Genomic DNA, 22849 nt, shown 5'->3' on the forward strand with positions numbered 1-22849 from the left:
CTATAAAATAGTGATCGACTGTCAGACGCTACTCAATTATTTATATATGAGTTTAAAATAAAAATGATTTATTATAGTCTCGATAATAGTTTGTAGTACACTTATTTCCAGTGAAAATCAATTTCGTTCTCATTCTAAATATATATATATATATATACATATATATGTGTTCAACTAGTTTGAGTAAAGTGGAGAATAAAAATTAAAAAAATATAATTTCATATAAAAAACGTATTTTAAAAATAATAAAATATTAAAATGACATTGATGAGAAAAAAAAGGTAATTCTTAATATGACCCTTTGACACTGATATTTAAATACTCGCACTCTTGAGTGTTATATGAATAACTTCACCTTTCAAACTTGACCGAGGATCATCTCTCACACACACACCGAAGTAATTTTCCGACGGTTAAATTAGGTCGAATTTCTTACAATTTATTTATAAAAAGAAAAAATAACGTTCTTATTACTAGATTTTTATTTTAAAATAAACCAATGGACAAATTAAAAAAAAAATAAAATAAGATAAAGAGAAAAAGTGAGTGAAAGAGGGTGAGAAAAATTTTAAAATCCATTAAATGTTAATTTAAAAATAAAGTTTAAGTGTTGAGATAAGACTGGATGCAAAGTTGTATACGGATAATAAATCTTAAAGCTGACTACGAGGACGAAACTATTGACTTTGTATATGTATATATGTGTATTTTTTTTTTTTTAATACTATGCTTGCAGTGTATCCAAAACTCTCTGACTTTAAGTCCCATCACACCCAAATGTTTAAAACTTTTACAGAAAATTTACTTTTCTTCGTCACGACAAACTGCGTTTACCTTGTGCTTGCCGTCTGCCGTCTGCCACTATACCAATACTTGTTACTTTGTTAATTATTTTAAAATTGACCTTCCAACGTATACATATATATATATACTAAGTTTTTGTCTGTAAACCAATCTGCAAAACGATTAATTTATTTCATTTTCCATTCCAATAAATTTTCCGTTGCATCATCATTCTAATTACTGATTAATGAAAAAAAAGTAAAAAAAAACTACTTTGCCAAGAAATTATTGGTAAAGACTTGGGTAAAAACGATAGCTGTCAATCCAAGTCGATCGTCTGGAGGTTGGGATTTGACGCAAGTGGCAATGGAAAGCTTTTATTAATTTCTCACGTCTCTTGAGGTCAACCATTGATTAATTAATCTTTTTATGTATCTATATGCTGTCTTTTGTGTGTAGCCAATAGATAGAAACAGCTTTAGTGTGATTAATATTGGATGAAAGTAAATAGTAAACTAAAATATGAATGACTTAACACTTGAGAATGATATAGTCGATATATTTAATAATTTATGTTGGTTAAAGCAAAGCAACGACTCTGGAGGCTAGGCGATATAATAAGACTCTTGAGGATAAATCACAGTGACTCGAGGTAACGCCAGACATTTTAGTTCCCCAATAGTGAAAATGTCTCGCTCGTATATACTCTCCACCCTTCACTAGAAAACACCCTCGATAGGCTGCTTTCGGTCAAGGAAACGTCCATCGAATCGGCTTTGGCTTTTAATTCTTACCCTTTTCCCCGATAACCGACAACCAACAACTTTCTTTTATTAATTCCTACATTTTTTTTTTAAATTCCAGACTGTTGGAGGAATAAAATATATTTTATTTTTTAAAATCCCAGTGAAATGAAAGTTGGCCTCATTGGCACGACGACGAGTTAACGCATCACCTCCAGGCGACGATTAAATTCTTGGCCTTGATGCTTTTCCTAGTTTGTATATATGTATAATAGTTTACCAAGGAAACAATTAAAAAAATGTATCAAGATACAATTTACTGTTAACTTTTTTTACAACTTCAAAAGTTAATATAGACAACCTACACTAATATTATTTTCTCACTGAACGCTCTTACAAAAATAATAATAAAAAAAAAAAAAATATAAATGAATCATTTGTAAATGGGTTGCTACAATTGTAATTGTTTCCCTGGTGCTTTGCTCGTACATGGAAACGCCAACTCATTATCCCTCGCTTTTGTCTTGTGTCAGGGACGAACGTTTTATCAATTATACAACCGACCGAGACATTGATAAAAAAAATTTTTTTTTTAAAATACATAGATAAATTCAATTAGATCTTTAATTGTTATGGTATAAAATAATAACAAATAAACGTGTAAGATTTATTTTACAAATTATTTAATCTTTAAATCTTCATAATTACATAATTTACAATTTACAAAAAGCTTTGGTATCACCAAAATAACGAGTGACTTGATCCCGTTGGACCTGATATGAAAAAAAAAAAAAAATTAATTTAATCAACTCAGAAAGTTTTAGTTCTTTTCGGAGGGAAAAAAAAATTTACCATTAAGTCTCGTCATACTTTGCGTTAATTCATGAGGACCAGGCTGTTGCCTGATCATTGTTCTTGAAACGTGAATTTCTGGCAAAGGTCGATCTTGCAAGTGTCTTTTTTCCATTTCTGTACGATAACGCATTTCCCGATCAAGACTCGCGTTTCTTGCGTAAATCGAAGACTCGGCATTTGAAAATGAATGAAAGCGATGACGTCTTCTGTTAGAATTTGTCACTGATTCTTTTTTATCATTTATAAATTCAGTAGGAGCGCGCGAAAGTTGATTACTTGTGCTACGATGTAAAGATTTTAAAGAATCTTCGTAACCACTAAGAAATAATAAAAAAAAAAAAAATGAAAAATACCAGCACATAATAAAATACATGAATGAAAAAATAACAATAGTGCAGTTTGGAAATGCAGTAATGGTATTTTTTTAGTTGAAAGCTTAAAGTCATTAAAGTGATTGATGTTGTAGTGTGCAGAAATTTATTATTAAATCTTGTGGATTATTTGTAAGCTATTGAGCTAGAGATTTTGACATAATGAAAAGGTAATATAAAATACAAACTTGCTACTATCACCAGAGGAAGGAGTTGAAGAGTGTCCACAGTGACAGTTACGCGCAACTATTCCAGAATCCTGTCCGCTCGAGTGTAGAGACATTGCTGAAGCTTCAAGACATCCATTAGGAGTTCCTCTTGTCGGGTTTCGCTTGCTGCTAGTACCCCCTGTACAGCTGATACGCGACCGACTGTGAATTTAATCACACATCACACACAACAAACCCAATAAAATACACCCACAACTATAAACTTGTATTATATTACTTGTAACGCACGTCACATCGTGTAATTCTACATGTATACATGCTGCATGCTTTTTGTAATAAAGTGCAGGTATAATAGATGTGTAAAACAACAACAACAACAACAACAATAACAACAACATACCCATGGTGAACACATCCTGGCTCGTGCTCACAGACACTTAGTCTCCTCGTGTCGATGGCAAAGGGTTCTGGGTCATAACGAAGGCCATCCACAAAAGTTGGAAATAACGAGGCCGGCTTTCTCAAGGTAGTTGCGGTTGGCTCTGCAAGTGCAAATCCAACTGGGGAGAACATTGCTGACGCTGATGGACCATGTCCACGGCTAACCAACAACAATTCATTGAGCTCCTATAAAAATTTATTCAGCCCCTTTTCCTCTTTCTCCCTTTTTTATTACAAAGTTACTTTTCTCTAATACCCTTACCGAACATTTATAGCGATTACAGTAATTTACTAATAATGAAAAATAATGCTGACAAGCTATTTAATAGAAAGTATGATGGAATAAGAGCCAACGTCTAGATCATGCATATTATTATTATTATTATTATTTATTTACAGTTTAAAAATAAAATATTTGGTTTTGTTTTTATTATTAGTTAAAATATTATGTAATAAAAAAAATAAGTATAAATATATATGTATATGTATCTATAAATAATGATCAAATGTAGGAGATTATATTTTTTATACAAGGATAGTTTTTATTTATTAATGCGGCTCTTTAAAATGGTGGATTAGGGTTTATTCTTGAGCCCGCAGGATTATTTACCGCATCAGATTAAATAAAAATAAGACGTGTAAGATAAAGCGAGCTTCAGGATCACATAGCCGATGGTACACCATTGATGTTACCGATTACCCTATAAAAAAGATTTAAAAAAAAAATTCCCAACCACAATTTATTATACTTCTTGATATTTTTTCTTCTAGTAATGATAATTAGTACAGACAAATAAATAAAGAAATAAAATAATTAAGTTATTGTTAATGGAATATATAAGCTTGAGTATAATAATAATGGTATTATGATAACATGTAAATAGTACTAATTAAAAAAACTTACCGTTTGTTACGACGGATACATATGACACAGATAATAGCTACCAGTGCACCGATAAATATAACACAGCTCAGAACAACTACCCCAACTTCAAGGGTAGACAGTAAATATCTCTGACTGGAATTATTTCTCGGTGTATTTCCCGTGATCTCAAGTACACGATATCGCTCCAGTTCACCCTTTATTTCCGATTTCTTCTTCCGAAATACTCTGTGTTATGTGTGCATGTAATACACAACAATAAAAATAAGTAAAGGTGCATAAAGCATGAATATATAAATTTATATACTTGTCAACATATCTTTGCATCAAAGATTTTTTATAACAACAAATACAAAAAAAAAATCTATATTTATATAAATAAATTGTTTCTTTTTTTTTTCTCAACTTACCGATGTAACGTTTCCATATCAACCATCACATTTAAATCCGGATCAACTGCATAGAGATAAACGTCAGTGCTAAAAGTTTAATTATTTATTTAAATTATATAATTAATAATAAAATTTATATGAGTGAAGATTAATTACTTACCAGGTAGTATCAATCAAGTTTTTCTCAATATGCGGTTCTAACTTTCTTATCCTAACATCCAAACCCGTAAGGTTTTTCAATGCTCTGTAAATTTAAAGCCGTTAATCATCCCTGAATTCTCGGAAAGAAGAGCTCAGAAATAAAGTCTGATGAGCTTTTACGACAACCACTTACCCGGTGATGTCTTCCACCTGATTCTCAATTTCTGTTGGCTTTCGTCCCATCACCATTACCACTTGTTTGTTATCATCCACTACATAAACCTATATAAAAAATAATAATAACAACAATAATAATAATAATAATAATAATAATAATAATAATAATAATAATAATAATAATAATTATTATTATTATTATTATTATTATTATTATTATTATTATTATTATTATTATTATTATTATTATTATTATTATTATTATTATTATTATTATTATTATTATTATTATTATTATTATTATTATTATTATTATTATTATTATTATTATTATTATTATTATTATTATTATTATTATTATTATTATTATTATTATTATTATTATTATTATTATTATTATTATTATTATTATTATTATTATTATTATTATTATTATTATTATTATTATTATTATTATTATTATTATTATTATTATTATTATTATTATTATTATTATTATTATTATTATTATTATTATTATTATTATTATTATTATTATTATTATTATTATTATTATTATTATTATTATTATTATTATTATTATTATTATTATTATTATTATTATTATTATTATTATTATTATTATTATTATTATTATTATTATTATTATTATTATAATAAAAGTAATAAAAATTTTTAAAAGTTTAAAAAGCTTACAAAAACGTTAGCAATACTACTGCGTCCGTTATCAGCGCCTCGACGATCAGTAGCCTTGACATCAAAACCAAAAACTCGTCCAGCCTCTCGAGTAAAACTGCCCACTGAACGGACTTGACCACTAAGTGGGTCAATAGCAAACCGTGGAGCATCTTGACGTCCTAATATTTTATATCTTATTTCACCATTTATGCCCTCATCAATATCTTCAGCTTCAACTCTAATTATTTCATAGCCATAATTAGCAGAAGCCGGTACAGCAGCCAACAGTGGACGGCCCTTACTCTTGAACTTGGGCGCATTGTCATTTATGTCTTTCACCCTTACAACTATTTTAGCTTCATTTATTCTTAAGTCCATAAGTTTATCTTCTTGAATTGGATAAATCATTGTTGGTAAACCACGAGGTGTCTTACGATCAACTTTAACTTTGAACTCATAACTATCCCGGTGTTCACGATCAACTGAATTTATTAAAAATAGTGTACCGTTATTTGGGTCAATGTAAAAAAAATCAAATACTTGAGAATCATTTGACAGTATTTCATATTTTATTGCTTGACCTGAGTAATAATCAGTTACATTTAATTCAAGTAATTTTAAAGGTGTCAATGAATTCTCTTCCACTTCAACTTCATAATATCGATGTTGAAAAGCTGGTTTATCTGGAACATGCTCTAGAGGCTCATCAACATCTAATACTCTTACATACAGCATTGCTGTTGATGTAAGACTTGGTGATCCCAAATCACGTGCTGTTAAAGTAACATTGTGCAATTCTAAATTTTCGTAATCTAAATTTTTAATTGTCGATATGGTACCGTCTTTACTATCAATTGTAAAAAAGAGCCGATGAAATGAGTTTGGTAAATCAAATAGAATCAAACCATTTCCATTACCCACAAAATCAGAATCGTTTGCATAAACACGATGTATTACTGTACCAATGGGCGTGTTTTCAGCAACAGATGTATAATAAATAGGTAATGAATTTTTAAAATCAACAAATCCATAAAATTGTGGTGAATTGTCATTTGCGTCTAAAATATTTATTTCAACATCAACACTCGAACTCAACGATACTGATCCATTATCATATCCAATCACTGATATTTGATAATTGTCTTGTTTCTCTCGATCAAGATTTCCCGTAACTGTTAGTATACCAGTTGTTTCCCCAATTTCAAATCTACTATTATTATTTGAGGATCGTGAATCTATTTTATAATTTATTTTAGCATTATTTCCTTGATCTAAGTCATCAGCAATAATTTTACCAATTTTATATTTATTATAGACACCTTCCATGATATCAAATGCGTACCAAGATTTTTTAAAAACTGGTGGATGATCATTGACATCAATTATTTTCATTCTAACAGTTACGTGATCGGTCAAGTTGTCAGGGTCAGCGGCAATAATATTTAAATAAACTTTTCGTGCGACAGGAAGTGTACGAGCGACAGATAACTCTCCTGACCTCGGATTTATAATAAAATAAGTTGTAGATGGTAGTGTTGTTGTTGTTGTTGGTGTATAGGAAATCGAGTGTAGATAAGGTGGATATATGGTTTCATTGGCAATGCTGTAAGTTATCTTGGCATTGTTGGAGTTGTCCTTGTCCTGGGCCAGTAGACGGATTATCACAGTACCTATTGTTATATTCTCGGGGACTATAAGTAAAGGTGAGTGACGACGCTGCTCATTGTCCTTGCTCGATTTTTCAAAAATATAATCATCATCATCATCAGTATCATCGTTATCACCATCCTTGTTATTTGATACAATAATACCATAGTCAGGCGAAACAATCATTTGAACAAATGTCGGTGGATTGTCATTTACATCATCCAAATTTATTTGTAATGACGCGGTTGATTTTTTATTAACTGTAATTTTAAATTTAAAGGTAACAACAATTACTCGACAAAACCTGTTTACTGGTCAGTTATTACTGTCACTCTTACGCAAGTAAACAACAAAAAGAAAAAAAAACTAAACTGTTTTTTTGTTTTTGTTTTTTTTTTATAAAACTAGTATTGCTTAAAGACTTTCACTTACTATCGTCGCTGGCAATAATACGTAGCATGTAAGTAGATTTGTTCTCTCTGTCAAGCAAATGAGATCCGTGACCGGTAAAAAACACCCTTCCAGTCGTGGAATCGATTGAAAAAAGATCAGAGGCATCGCCCTCAAGAGTTAAATTGAAATTACTGTTTACTACCTCGTCCGCATCATGAACAGACACCCGATGGTCTAAAATTACTTCGGTACCGGATACACTATTTTCGGGTAGATGACCTTGATATTTTTCCATGTCAAATATTGGTGGATTATCATTTACATCATCTACAACAATAGTTACCTATAAATAATAAAAAAAAAAAAAAAAAAAACATTTTAATTAATTTCATAAGACAACAAGAATAAGAGAAAGTGAATAATGATAATAATATTTTTATTTATTCAGACTTGGAATATCCCGAGTCCTCGAGTTGTCTCAGCAATAACAGTGATGCTGTAATTCTCTTTGATTTCACGGTCGAGACCTCTTACTGTATAAAGGTCACCGTCCTCAGTTATTGCTATATCAGGAACATCACGTTGATTGGCAATAAGAAAACGTACTAGACTACGCGTAACATTTCGCGTAGTATTACGCGGAAGTACTTGACCAATAAACGCACTTGGCATGTTTTCTTTAACGTGATATACCAATGGTGCTCGTGTTGTTCCTCTGGAATAATAGATAATAAAATATAATAGAAACTTTTGTTAAAACTATTATTATTATTATTATTATTATTATTATTATTATTATTATTATTATTATTATTATTTAACACTGATGACAGTTATTATACGAAAGTTTAAAGCTATATCTGAAAGTTAACTTTGAGCTATTAAGCGACGTACGACTAGACAGACAGTAGTATAGCCTTTATCGTTGTCGTTCGTCGTCTATATGACATGAAATTATTTAAATCGATTGCAATTTAATAAAATGTTTTTTTGCTATAACTATTAGTAATTTACTCAAGAGTATCACAACTTCCGTATTATTTTGTCATCGCTGTGTCTATGTATATGATTTCACTTTCGAATTAACAATCCGTAAACAATTGTCATGCAAGTATTATTATTACATGGATTATGAGTAAATATAAGTAAACAATGACAACAAAAGTGAGAGATAATTAACTAACTTTGTAAATAATTCTCGGTTATCATTTGGATCTACAACATTTATCGAGACATTTGTAACTAAAGTTAGATCTTTATCGTTACTAACAACTCCTTCAAACTCATAAGACTTTCTTTGGTATCGTTCAATCTCATCTATCACTGTTATCGTTCCTGTCTGCTCCTCTACTGCAAATGGTACTGGAAAAATATATTTATAATAATAATTATTATTATTAGTAGTATTATAAACCGAGAAATAAATTTTACCTCCATCTTGATAACTGTGCAAAAGATCGTACAAAGCAGCATTTTTTCTTTGAGCTGCATCATTTATACGAATTTGACCGACACTAGTACCAACAGCAACATTTGCTCCAACCCAAAATTCGTACGGCGCACCAACGAAATCTGGCTTGAGATCTTTCGTATCTATATTTAATAATAAGAAAGTAACTTAATATTATTAAAATATATACAGCGAATCAGTAGATCATAAAACCCTTGGAGAGAAAGTATTAATTTTAAAAGAAATAAATAAAATTAAATAGAAATACTCAGAGAGTTGTTAATTGGATTTATGAAATGAGCGTACCATCCGGTGGAAATACATCCACCGTGACAACGGCTAGTGAGAATCTCCTTTCGCTGGGATTCGCTGGTTGATCCGTGGCTTCAACAAAGATTGCATGTCTCCCCTCAATAATCGGGGTTTCCGCTACAGATATAGCACCGGTACGTGGTTCAACGGCAAAGGGAACACGTGCCAGTGTACTAGTGATTATGGTAGTGGTACTATTTCCAGTCTGTTGAATACCATATCTCACAACTCCATTTCTTCCAAGATCGCTGTCTACGGCGTGTACTTTACCCAATACAGTTCCAACTTTAGCATTCGTTCGCGTCATAAATTCATATATATTGGTCGGAACAAATATTGGATTATTGTCATTAGCATCTAAAATACTAACTTGCACAAACACTGCACTCGAATTTAATTTTTCAACACCACCGCTACCACCAACGACAACACTATTTTTTTTTTTTTCAACAGCATACACTTTCATCCGAATAAGGGAAATCCTCTCGCGATCTAATACTCTCTCATCTTTAACTGTTAACCATCCAGATTTACCGTCAATAGCAAATGCACCCGACTCATCGTCTAGTTGATAATAAAAATCGGCATTTTCACCCTGATCCCGATCATGAGCAACCACTTGAAGTACACTAAATCCGTTTGGTAAATTTTCAACAATACTTATATTGTAATGGTCTTGTTCGAATTCCGGTAAGTTATCATTTAAATCAATTATTTCAATAAGAACTTTTGCAAATGAATATTTCAGTGGATTGTCTAGTTGAGATGCGTGTATTTGAAGAGTAAATGTATTGTTGGGTAAAGTTAGACGTTCAGTATCTAGATCGATAGCTCGCTTAAGAAAAATTGAACCGTTTGTTGAATCTATTTGAAAAAGTCCACGTTCATTTCCAGATACTATAGAATACTTTACTGGTGTGTTTATCCCTCTATCTTGGTCTTCTGCATGTATCGGTACTTGTAAAGATATTTCTTGGTGAATAGTGTCACGCTGTAATCCAGTTAAATTTATTATTTTTCATCAACTACTTGAGATAATTTAATTTAAAACTAATAAAATAAAATTTATAAGTTAAGTGATTGACACTATTTTTATATTTTTAACTCACTGTAAATGGATAACTCTCGTATATTTTTCCTTTGTAAATTTCGTTAGTGAACTTTGGCCCGAGGTCATCATTGTCACGGACATTTATTGTAACTGTCGTGTTAGAACTTTTAGCTGGTATACCACGGTCCTGTTAAATTGAATTATTATTATTATACAATTTATTTAATTTTATAATATTTAAACTTACAGTTGCTGTAATGATTAAAGAAAATAACCGATCACCAGCGTCATAGTCCAAAGGTTTTCTCAGTATCAATGCAGTTCGATGACCAGACTCGAGTGAAAATTTACCCTCCTCATTACCTTTTACTATTGCATAATGAACGTCACTGTTTGGTGTATTGGGTTTATCGCCATCAAATGCATTAATTCCTCTAAATATTGTCATTCCTGAGGATGAGGATACCAATATGTTTGTCAAAAATAAGAAAAAAATAAAATAAAATCCGGCATTATAATATAAGACGGAAGTTATTGAGTTTGATAATACAGTCTTATCCATTGCGATCACGTAGTAAAAGAAAATAAAAAAAATGAAATGCCAAAGGATATATATATATATATATAGATTTAATACTCACCCGGTGGAGTAAATTCGTCGACAAACACGTGATAAGGTGTACCAATGAACTGTGGCACGTGGTCGTTTATGTCTTCTACATACACCGTTACAGATAAATGTGATGATGTCTGTAAATAATATATCATATATCCTTCAAGTAAATAACGTTAACATTGATAATAATAATAATAATAATAATAATTTTTATTATTAAAATAAAGTATAAAGCTGGTAAAAATGTCATAAATTAAACAGTAAACTCAGAGCATATTTTTAAAAAGATTCAGAATAAAATCTTGACTCCTTTCCCCGTGAGCTACGGAAACTTTAGCGGACTATGCACGCGATAGCACACAGCCACGCTCTTAGAAAAGAAAAAGAAAAAAAAGGTGTTTCTTTTCCTCGACTTTGTTTTTTTTTCTTTTTTTTATATATCCTTGCTTGCTTGCTTTGTTACCTTTTTATTTTTCCTTTCCGTTACTTTATTTTGAATTTTTTTCACTTTTTACTTAATATTTGACGGGATGATAATGTACTACACACCTATGCAGCGCTTTCGCGCAAAACTATCATAGTAAAGAGGAGGGTCTTCTTTGGATTAAACTTTTTTATATGCAGACTACGGCGTTTACGTGATAAAATAAATAAGAGAAAAGCACATAAACAAACAAGGTCAATAATTAAAATAATGGATCGACGTTTAAATTTATCAGCAATATGAAGAATTTGTTTTATTTAAATTACTGTAAGAATTTATGTAAATAAATAAGTATAATGCAGTTGTTGTTGTTGTTATTACAAATAGTCTGTCGAATAGTATATGTCGTTACTTACTTTAAATGCGTTCATTGCACTGTCTCGATAAGTCTGACCTCGTTCGTACGTTTGTCCATCCGTGAAATAACGCCACCAGCCAAATCCCTTTTTTATATTTTTTTTGTTTTGTCAATTTATTGTTACGTTTGTAATTTATATTAAGACATAATTTATGTACAATCATCCATATAAAAATAATAATAATAATAGTATAAATTACCAAAGAATTTGCACCATCCGAGTAATCACAGACAAAACGAAATTTCAAAAGATTCCTTGGTATTTCTGAGTCCACAAGTTCCTCTAATGATTGCGCCAAAATAACAGATATATGTGTTGCATTAATATCTTTGTAGGCAAAATAACGTGCATCTTCATCCTGTTTAAATAAATAATTTATAATAATAAAAATAATGATATTAATTATAAAAGTTTAAATTAATAAAACTGTGAATAAATTAATTCGACCTTATCGACCGGCATAATTGTCAAATGGCTGCGCGGATGAATCTCTAGAGAAAGAACTTCAGCCCCAAGTGGAAAATTTTCCGGTATCCTCACAAATTTTAAATACTCACCCAGTGGATAAAATTGGCATCCTAAAACCAAATAATAATTACTCTTTATTACTAACTACTTAATAATTGTTTATTAATTTCATAAATTTATTTCGATCTAAAATAATAAAATTATAAATTATAAAGAAAGAAAAAGCGCAACACACTGATCGTTATCTGAATTTATGTATTCTCGTATAACATCACGCTCATGCACTCGCTCTTTATTTTTTTATTCACTCTCATTCACCTTTTTTATTCTACACATTATTATAATTATTATTATTGTACTTTTAGTACGGATTTTTTATTAAAATTTGTATATTTAACTTAGTAAAACTCTTAAACTCGTACATATTTTCAGTATATTTGTTTTTTTTTTCTTTTCTTTTAATGAATTTTTAAAGTTTTAAAACAACAACAGCCTACACTCGTAATTATCGAGCTTATTCGTATCGTCATTGTATTTCACCGTTTTATTAACTCTCAACATTTACCTTAACTAATCGCTTATATTTTTTAACGCAATTAAACCTTTCATCAAAAACAACAACAAAAAAGAAAAAGAAAAATAAAATTTATTTTCTTTGTGTAATACATAATTTTTGTATTTTTAAATTTTCATTTTTTAAATTTAATTTGACACTTGCCGACAAGTATGTAGGCCAAGGTTACAACAATTTTTTTTTAATGTTTTATACGGTATGATTTAACAGGACGAAAAAATATTAATAATAATAAAATAGGGAACTGAAGATATTGAGCGTTGGACATAAAAACCTTTGGTTTAATGTATTTACAACAAAACTCTTACACTAACTGTTGTTTTTATAAATTTAGTTGTTCTTGTTGTTGTTGTGTTATTTATAAATTTTTCGTTTTTTTTTTTTTTTAACATACAACTGATAATTTTATTATTCATATCATGTTTGAACCACTTGAGAAAAAATAACTTTCTCAATTGTTATTTTAAATAATTTGTAATATTTGTAAAAATATATAACTTACCTGTTGACTTGTTGATTAAAATCCCCAATAAAATATATTTTATAACAAGTAATTTTGGCAGCAGCTTATCCCCCATTTTAATATTTTTTATCTAAACATTCTGCAACAAAAATATTATAGTACTTTTTTTTTATTAATATCGAAATTTTTAAAATAAATTTTGTCATGTGAGTATTGAAAGAGTGTTTTTAATTTATAAATTATTTTACATGGATACAAGGACGTTATAGAGGCATATATATAGGAAGACAATATTTGCATGAGTGACTCTTGAAAATTCAGCAAGCCGTGTCTGTGGTATACCAACCCCTGGAGTACGAGCATATAATGTTATTCCTCACGAGGATAAGATCAAGGTCGAGATGCTGCTACATGTAAATTGTTTTATCTAAATATATTAATATTTTATTTTCCTCTTTTTAATTATGAGAAAAACTTTATTTTATTTTAGAACAGAAAAAAAATAATTATAACAATAATTATAATAATAATAATAATAGCAGTACCAGTTTGTTGTTGTTAAAATGATTATTTATTTATTATCGATTTATAGAAAAAATAGCAAATAACTTTCGTGTTTGACGTTTCACGAGTGACTGGTCGATCGCGATCCTCACCAACGTATTGCCCATTTGGTTTATTCTTCACCAGTTTAATCCCCTCTGCTTTTACCTCTCATTACATATATTACATTATTTTACTTACCCCCTTTATTAAAAATAATCGAGTAAATAATCATCCATTTAACTGACTTTTTTTGATTTATTAAAAATTTTAATAATAAATACAAAATATTAAAAAGATTTTAATTATTCTCAATATGATAATTAAATTTATATCCTCAAATTGTTTTCACATGGCGCCTGTACCATTGATTTGTCTGTCGCATTATCTGCACAAACTTTTTATCTTTAAACACACGTTTATGCCCACAACAATAAAAATTTTTCTCAATATCCCATCTCTATTGAAATAAAATAATCGTAAAATAAAAATATGTTAATTTATAAATTTTCCCATAACCGATAAAGTGATAATTTATAAACCTCTTCTATCTGAAAGTTGATTACAATCCAGTAAAAGACAGGAAACAAAGCCGGATACCGGTGATAGATATATACTTTTTTAAAAAATCATCCAGTGCATAAAGAATATAAAATAAATATTTAATAGAAATCAATAGACATATATCCTGGGAAAATATATAAGTAATAAAAATACCGCTAAAATTTATTAATCCTCAGTTGTTACATTTGTCGCTGACAATCGACAAAATATCATATTTTTATTTCATCTAAATCTATTATTATTATTATTATTTTTTTTTTTTTTTCACAGAATAATAAAATTATTTATACTTTCGCTGATAGGTTTCCATTAAAGTAAAAGTAAAGAAATTAAATAGTGCGCTCTTTAACCACCATAAATAATTATATTGCTATGTTTTATATCTGTTCTAATTATCATTAACTGCCACTTAAATAAATTAATTTAGACATCTGATAAGTAAATAAAAGTTATTAGATGAATTTATCTTTTTAAATTTAAAAAAAAAAATTTATCCAACTCTGGATAAAAGTTCTGAACGAAATGCATTAGAAAAACTTAACAAACAATACCAGGATAAATAAACCATTGAAAGATTAGGCTATTAAATGTCATTTCATTTTACATAAACATATTTTCATCATATTATAAAAAACTATAAACGATTTGAATGCATTTGTAAAGTCATTTCATCAAATTAATAACCAGTCATGTAACAGCAATACACGCACTTGTGACACAATAAATCATTACAATATCAAATATTACTTTTTTTTCTACCCTATCAAATTGCGTAATTTAAATATTAATATGTAAGCAATTTTTTTAAGCAAAAAAAAATATGAATATATAAGAGATTTGACATAGATTCTATAATGAGCACAACCTCATAATAATTAACTATAGGGAGTGTTTTTTGTTGATATGTAGGAAAATCTAGGCACAGGTACGAGATCCTGGATGAGTTAAGCTGTAACAAGATCAAGGCAGTAACCTTGACTAGCCAGGGCATCGACTTACTTACTCTCACCTTATCCATTTCCTTTGAGACTCTTTCATTTATCTTAGTATAGTATTGTGTACTTTATTTTTTTTATTTTTACAACTTTAAATACTTTACACGTATGTCTGCGGATTTAAAGTTCAACGCCAATAATTTCAATTAGTACAATCTATTTATATATTATTAAATAAATAAACTAGATACTGTGTGTGATGTATATAAATTAATTGAATAAAATTAATGTTTAAGGAATTTGAGTAAATTAATAAGAGTGATAGGTAATAACAAAGGTCAGGATTTTAATTTATTGACAAAGTTATCATAAGGATTTTATAATAATACTAATAATAGTAACTGAAGCGTAAGTTAGGAAACTACCGAGTAGCTACTCTTATCTTTAGATTTAATTCAAAGCTTTGTCCTCGTGCTACTGCAACTGCAACTGCTGCTACTATGATTAATACAAAAAGACTAAAACTAATAAAACATTTATTTCTTCTTTCGTTCTCGTGACTATCCAATTGTTCTTTGACAAACTACTGAATCTCACTCAATCATTACTTTTTAGCTCACCCCAACTAACTTCTGCTACCAGTACCTGCTATACTACTGCAATTATTACTTTGCTGAGTTTATAAAATTTAATTTTGCCAGTAGACTATAGAGAGCTAAAGTATAATGGCTGCATGATGATGTTGTTAACCCATATTATTTATGACACGATCATCCATTTAACTATATAACAATCTCACTTGGTTATTATGAATCATGGATGGGAACGAAGAAAAAAAAAATAACTTCCTATTCTCAATTATTATAAACTAATTTTCGAGAACTGGAACACGAGATTCACGATCTTGATTTTATAGTATATTGTAACAATCAATAAATAGAACGAGACCGTGTGTAGTTTTTTTTATTTTTAAAATTATTTTTACTATTCTTGATACGCATCAATGGGTTTATTATTATAGATTCCTGTCCCAGAGCCTTTTGTGAAAGTAAACTCGATAACTTTATTAATTATTTCATAATTAATTTCATTTTATTTAAATAACTGCGGTTAAACAGGTTGTCAATTAAGTTATTTATTGTAATATCATTTTATCTTTAGATTAAAAACTATTAACCTTTGAATATTTTTATTTTTACAACCCGACTATCGAGAAAATTTAAAAAAAAAATTTTTTTATCGATACATTTACTTTTATTTAAATTATATATCCTTCATTTTTTTTTAATTTCTAATGCTCTGGAATTTTTTTTTTTTTTTTTTAATTAATATTAAAAAAAATCTATATTGAGAAATAAATATAACGATTTATTTAAGCATGGAATTTACTTATAAAAAAATGATTGTACAAAAGCGCAATGTAACTTTACGAAATATATATATATACAGGTAAATTATAGTTTGTAACTAAGTATCTGTCTGTCGGTAAATATTAAATAGTCTTTTCATTATTACTATGTGAAAGTGTAAGATAATTATTTATTTTACAACAATTAAAAAATTTTTATTCTATCTTTCTTTAATTTTAAATTTAAACGCGGGTCTATATAGTACAATTGTTTATATGACTTTAAAAAAAAAAAAGAAAACGAAAAAGTTTGAATAATAATGCGATTTATATGTAAAATAATATTGACATTCGGCTCTCGTAAAAGTTTAAATCGTTTAAGGAATAGCTGATAAAAGTGACAAGAAAGTCAACCCGAATACAGAGAGAGTGAACTAGGATAGTATTAATCAGAAGACAATACACTTATAGTTGGTATCACCAACAAGGAGAATGACACTGGAAACTGAAAAGCTGGAAAGCTGAAAAGCTGAAAATCTACAAGTAGGAGTCTCTATGTGCTGAGGATAAACTTGGGATAAGAAAGGATAAGAAAGACAAGGAGGAATGAAACTATATTCACTAGCATGACCTTGAATTCAAATGCGTACAACGTAAGAGGTCGTCGATCGTATTCCAGTAGTAGTCGCAGTAGCAGTAGCAGAGAATCGCAGTCGCAATAGCAGGAATAGTATCAAGATAGAATAGAAAATCCCTATTCAGACAAAATCATTTGTCAAATTGTTATATATATTATCTTGGCTCTTGTAAATATCAATCCAAAAAGTTATTACTTATCTTAAATCATTAATCATTTTTTATCATTTAAAATAAAAAAATCTTTTGACTTACCAATTATTAAAAATAAAATAGTACATTTTAAAAGGGCCACTGGGAATTAAACACTTAAATATTATTTATGGATAAAGTTTAACGCACTCTCTAAACACTGAGGACTCTGAACATTTAAACGTTAGAGATACTTTGTTGTTTTACGCTCAGCTTAACTCAACAACAATCAGCACGTTGTGCACCAAGTCTTACTAGTACAGACTACGGTACAGACGGTACAGACCAGAGTTGTAATCTCTCTCGCCGCAAAGACTTTACTGCTAAGCAATAGCTATAAGCTATGCACTAAGTATTAAGAAAATAACAGCCAACAGATTGCCGCCGACAGGTTCTCCCTTTTACTTGTTGTAAATACTTTTATATATCTTTAACATAAACCACCACCATCACCACCAGCTAAATATTATGCCAATTATTAGCACGTGCAACGGGGCCTAATAATTTATTTAATAATTACAGTAGATAAAAAAAAAAGAAAAGTAAAAAAAAAAAAAACAATTTTCCATCTCAAGTACATAAAATTAATTATTTATTTAATAAAAATTATATGTGCTACAAAGCAATACCGTGTTATTAATAACAATATTATTATTATTATTTATTTATTATGACGTATCATGATTGTACGATAATTTAATTGTTTATCGCTTAAAAAATAATTGACAATGATTAATTGTTTAATTTATAATTAAAATTATTTAAAATAATCCAACATCTATTAAAAAAAAATTTATAAATTTATAGCCCCTATAGCTTACAGTTTAGATCGTTGATCTTTGCGTGAAATATTAATAAAAGGTTTTACGATCGGATAAAGCGATTGACTTGTTTTAAATGACAAAATGTCCGTTATCTTTATTGGCGATGATGTATTATCATCTTCAGTTGTTGCTGTTACTGAATCTTGAGATGATTTTTCAGCGTGTCCTGCACCACCTGGAGCCGTCGATACCACGTGAAGCGATAGTTTACGTCTAAACGGTGACTGTTGTTTTATTTTTTCCTAAATAATAAATTAAATAAATATAAAATAGTATAATTTGTAATTTTAAAAAACAAAAACTTACATTGTAAAAATCAAGTATTTGAGATTTTGTAATGGTACGTAAATAAGCAACTTCAATATTAGCACGATCAAAATTGTACTGACGATTTGTTATTTCACTCCAAAATATTGCCGACAGTGTTGTCATTTTTTTCGGTTTCTCGAGACGTTGATTGGCCAATGAAGTTTTATGACGATTGAATTCTTCTTCAGACATATTAACAATTCGATTTTGAACTGACTCGATAAAGGCCTCGATACGTTCTTCTAGATATTGGGGGTGTCTATCGCCTTGTATTATTATTCTGAGGCCTTGAACTCCATTCCCTCGACGAATTCCACTGAATACAATGTAACCCAGTTGTTCTTGCGTACGCAGAACATCGAAAAACGGCTCAGATATTATTTGCCCCAATAGTTCCAGATGCATGTTTGATTCCGTTGATTGTAATCCCACTTGATAATAAATTTCTGTACACGATGATTTATGTAATTTATTTTCAATTTCATACAAAAAGTGACTACCTAAAAATAATATTAAATTTTTAAAAAATTATAAAACATTTAAATCATAAATATTATAAATAAATTTTTTTTTATACTACCATTGTCTAAACTTATTTCACGATGAAGTAAATATTGTTTAGGTAATAACGGTACTATTATTTTACTTTTATTATCGTCAAGTGGATCCTTGGTCAGTTGATTTTCAAACATTTTTATTGTTTCTAATGCCTCTGCCTCAGTCAAATTACCGTGAATTAAACATTCAATGTGAGTTTTAGACAACAGCTGAGGTATAAATTGCTCAAGCCTATCAAAAGTTAAATATTCAATCGCCTCAAGTAGTTCATCTTTTGACCATCCTTGTTCTGTCAATAGCACAGCCAGATAATAAACAGCATGCTGATACGGTTGATCAGCTTCAAAATTTTTTAAATTTCTAATATATAATTCTTTTATTATTTCGAATCTCTGTTTGTCAATAGTAAAATTAACCATTCTGTCCAATATTTTTTTCAAAAGAACACGATGTTTGTCATGATAACCACCAATTAATAAAGTCATACCATTTTTACTTGCGCTAAATTCCCAGCTCAATCTTGCAAGACTTGCATTATATGCGTATTCATTTAATGAATCTTTAAATAATTGTATATATAAATTTGTAAGATTAAAATTACAGGGATCTAAATATGCATAAGGACTAACAAAATCAAAACTTAAATTAACTTTAGGTACTTTAAATTCATCATCTTGTTTAAACCATACTCGCATTAGCGGAGTATCTAAAATAATAGCTGGAAATTTAGTTATTTCAGTTTTACGTTCCTCACTAAGACATTTTATTTCAAATGACTGAGGTATAAATTCATTAACACTTGGAATTTTTAATTCATCACTGAGTCCAGGGTTTGTCCAATTTTCCAAAATATCTTGTGGTACTTTTTCAATTGCATACTCAGTACCATACCAAAATTCAGATTGATCTGCAATATCTTTAAATACTTTACCAACAACGTGAATCCGAATTTTTTGTGGTATCAAACAATCCATTACAGTATTAATAAGATCTGGACGCCATTCAGTAGGTAAATAAGGCCCAGTAAGTACTTCTTCCATTGGATATTTTTGTAAAGCTCGTACAGTAACATTAACTGTTGTTTTTGGTAATAATTTATCTTTAAAATTAAAATCAACAATTGCTATTTGTTTACATTCATCAAAAATCCACTCAAGTGGACCTTTAACTCTCAACATATTTATATATTGAAATGTAAGCGTAACAATATCATCAACATGATTAATTCCTTCTTCAGTTAAATCTACATAAATAGAAAAGAAATTACAACCACCTCGTGCAGCTTTTTTTTCACCAGCAACTAATGCATTGCACCATCCAGCTTTTTTTAATGCCGACAAAAGTGATCCATCAGACTCATGACCCAGCAAATGTGAGACATAGTGCGCCGGACAAGAACGGAAGTGTTGGCTAAGATCTGGTAGTGGAAAAGTCATTTTAAGACCACGAACATCTTTAATTGGCACAATCAGCCATTTTTTACCAAAATGATCTTCATTAAATGGATGATCTGGCCACTCGGGTGCTTCGACTTTCTTGTTTTTTACTTGTGTAAATTTTTCAACTACCATTTTTTCTAATTCATCAAGACTCTCTTTACCAAGGATACTCAGAGCCATTATATTTGCCGAGTACCAATTATTGTGAAAATCAAGCAAAGCTTTTCGTACATTTACTCCTTTTTGTTTAGGCCCCAAGTCTAGAGTCTCACGATTTCCCGTACCAAACTTTGAATATGGATGATCAGGATTTGCAGAAGATTTTTCCAACTGATCCTGTCGCCATGTATCATTTGCAATATTTTTTTCATGCTCCGAGTGAACTGCCTGGACCTCAAGTTCAGTTGCTGATTCGGTAAACAATGGAGCTATAAAAAATTGGGCAAAACGATCTACAGCACCTTCTAAATATTCAGGACTAACATCAAAATGATATTGAGTATAATCTGGCAGAGTCATTGCATTTGAACAGCCTCCATGTTGAGATAAATACGAGTTGTATGAATTTTTATCAGGATATTTTTCTGTTCCAAGAAATAGCATGTGCTCGCAAAAGTGTGCCAGACCAGGCAATTCTGCTGGATCACTCAAGTAACCTTAAACGTAATATACATATAAATATATAATATTAAATATATAAATAATAAACTTACCAACGTTTACATCCAATGAAACAGCACTTTTATCTGTTGTGGGATCACTTATTAATAATACTTTCATGTCATTATTTAATATTAATCCTCTATAAAATTGTGAATCATTAGGTGATTTTTTAATATTTTCAAATCGTTTTTTTATATTATCATCATTGATTGCTGGAGTATTTGCTGCACCACACTCTGACCCAGATAAATTTCTACAAAAAAAATTCATACAATAAAATTATATCTACTTACTGAATTAATGATAGTAAAGTTAGCGGACATCTGTCAATTTTTAAATCTTCAAAATGAAAAAAATTTAAGTTTATAATATAAAAATAAAAAAATCCATATTTAGAGAATTCGAAATTCAGTCCATGCATTTTTTAAAATTGTATTATTTTAATTATTTAATTTTTTTATATGTATTTAAAAAAATTGTCGTATGTCTGCTGCATTTACACTCATACTCAATTATTGTTATTATTTTTGTTTTTAATAAAAAAAACTCACTGTAAATCAGGCATTGAATCTTGTAAAATTTCATTATCAATAGAAGCCATATTTTCAAGTTTTTAAAATATATTTTATAACTTTTTTCTTTTAATAAACGCAATTAAAATTACTAACTATTGACGTCATAACATATTTCTAACCATGCACAATAAATTATTTACGCGATACGTGATCTAATTATCAATTTATGACACATATATTATTTATATTTATATGTATAATTAATAAATTTTATTTTTTCTTTAAAATACTTAATTATTTAATCACAGAATAAAATAAAATTTGCTTTGACAAATATTTAACTTAACAAATTTAAATTATACATATCTTAGATCTACACAATATTTAAATGTATATATATAACAAACTGTAGATTGTAAACGTAAAGTCACATGGTATATATTACTCATACTGTTGAAATTGATTTAGAATTTATTATTTTAACTATGAAAAAAAAAAAAATAATAAGAATAATAATTATTATTATTACTCCAAGTCTAATTTACAGCAGAATTAATAAAATAAAATAAACATTTATAAAATTACCTCGTCATTATTGATGATAATTTTTTATAAACAAAAATAAATCGGCATTTATTATTTATACTACGAACAATAAACATTGAGCTAATTGTTTATTAATAATTTCAAAAAAATTGTAACGTAAACTAGCACAAACTATTATTTTTTTTTTTAATTTGAATTTAAAATAATACGAAAAAATATACAATTCTTTTGGTTAGTAAATTTCTCAAGTACACGTGAGGAAGAGAAATAGGGCGACATCAATTTCAATGAGACGGCCCTGGTAGTAATTAATTTTATTTAAAATA

The 22849-nt window shown here is 28.9% G+C and overlaps 2 protein-coding genes across 9 annotated transcripts; both read right to left on the bottom strand.

Annotated features, from left to right (window-relative positions):
- Positions 1 to 2192: 2192 nt before the first annotated feature.
- LOC130669040 (cadherin-89D) lies at positions 2193 to 17977 on the bottom strand. 7 transcript variants are annotated; one of them, XM_057471707.1, is made up of 22 exons: positions 17733 to 17977; positions 13491 to 13590; positions 12394 to 12524; positions 12146 to 12304; positions 11944 to 12030; positions 11129 to 11237; positions 10735 to 10937; positions 10546 to 10674; positions 9431 to 10427; positions 9106 to 9267; positions 8859 to 9036; positions 8125 to 8389; positions 7714 to 8017; positions 5653 to 7541; positions 4973 to 5061; positions 4799 to 4882; positions 4657 to 4725; positions 4268 to 4474; positions 3323 to 3523; positions 2941 to 3123; positions 2379 to 2698; positions 2193 to 2299 (listed from the first exon to the last, which is right to left on the bottom strand). In XM_057471707.1, exons 2-22 carry the CDS (start codon positions 13564 to 13566, stop codon positions 2265 to 2267), a joined length of 5877 nt encoding a protein of 1958 aa, XP_057327690.1. In that variant the 5' UTR covers positions 13567 to 13590; positions 17733 to 17977; the 3' UTR covers positions 2193 to 2264. The 7 variants fall into 7 exon arrangements, 5 of the variants coding, with proteins under 5 accessions (XP_057327690.1, XP_057327697.1, XP_057327705.1 ...); XM_057471714.1 differs by lacking the exon at positions 11944 to 12030; XM_057471722.1 differs by lacking the exon at positions 2941 to 3123.
- Positions 17978 to 18243: 266 nt separating this feature from the next.
- Positions 18244 to 22754, bottom strand: LOC130678136 (insulin-degrading enzyme). Of its 2 annotated transcripts, none has more exons than XM_057485123.1 (5): positions 22563 to 22754; positions 21513 to 21715; positions 19383 to 21455; positions 18800 to 19302; positions 18244 to 18735 (listed from the first exon to the last, which is right to left on the bottom strand). In XM_057485123.1, exons 1-5 carry the CDS (start codon positions 22637 to 22639, stop codon positions 18487 to 18489), a joined length of 3105 nt encoding a protein of 1034 aa, XP_057341106.1. In that variant the 5' UTR covers positions 22640 to 22754; the 3' UTR covers positions 18244 to 18486. The 2 variants fall into 2 exon arrangements, with proteins under 2 accessions (XP_057341106.1, XP_057341107.1); XM_057485124.1 differs by lacking the exon at positions 22563 to 22754 and adding an exon at positions 22014 to 22359.
- Between the last annotated feature and the right edge of the window lie 95 nt (positions 22755 to 22849).

Source organism: Microplitis mediator, chromosome 1 (assembly GCF_029852145.1).
Source record: "Microplitis mediator isolate UGA2020A chromosome 1, iyMicMedi2.1, whole genome shotgun sequence".
Lineage (NCBI taxonomy): Eukaryota > Metazoa > Arthropoda > Insecta > Hymenoptera > Braconidae > Microplitis > Microplitis mediator.

Coding starts and splice junctions, on each gene's coding strand:
- LOC130669040 (XM_057471707.1), bottom strand. CDS start 13,566: ATGGGGGATAAGCTGCTGCCAAAATTACTTGTTATAAAATATATTTTA. Junction 10,938..11,128: donor CGACGAATTTACTCCACCGG/GTGAGTATTAAA, acceptor CCTCATCCTCAG/GAATGACAATATTTAGAGGA. Junction 2,300..2,378: donor AAGTATGACGAGACTTAATG/GTAAATTTTTTT, acceptor TTTTCATATCAG/GTCCAACGGGATCAAGTCAC.
- LOC130678136 (XM_057485123.1), bottom strand. CDS start 22,639: ATGTTTATTGTTCGTAGTATAAATAATAAATGCCGATTTATTTTTGTT. Junction 21,716..22,562: donor TTATCATCAATAATGACGAG/GTAATTTTATAA, acceptor TTTTTTTTGTAG/AAATTTATCTGGGTCAGAGT. Junction 19,303..19,382: donor TGAAATAAGTTTAGACAATG/GTAGTATAAAAA, acceptor TATTATTTTTAG/GTAGTCACTTTTTGTATGAA.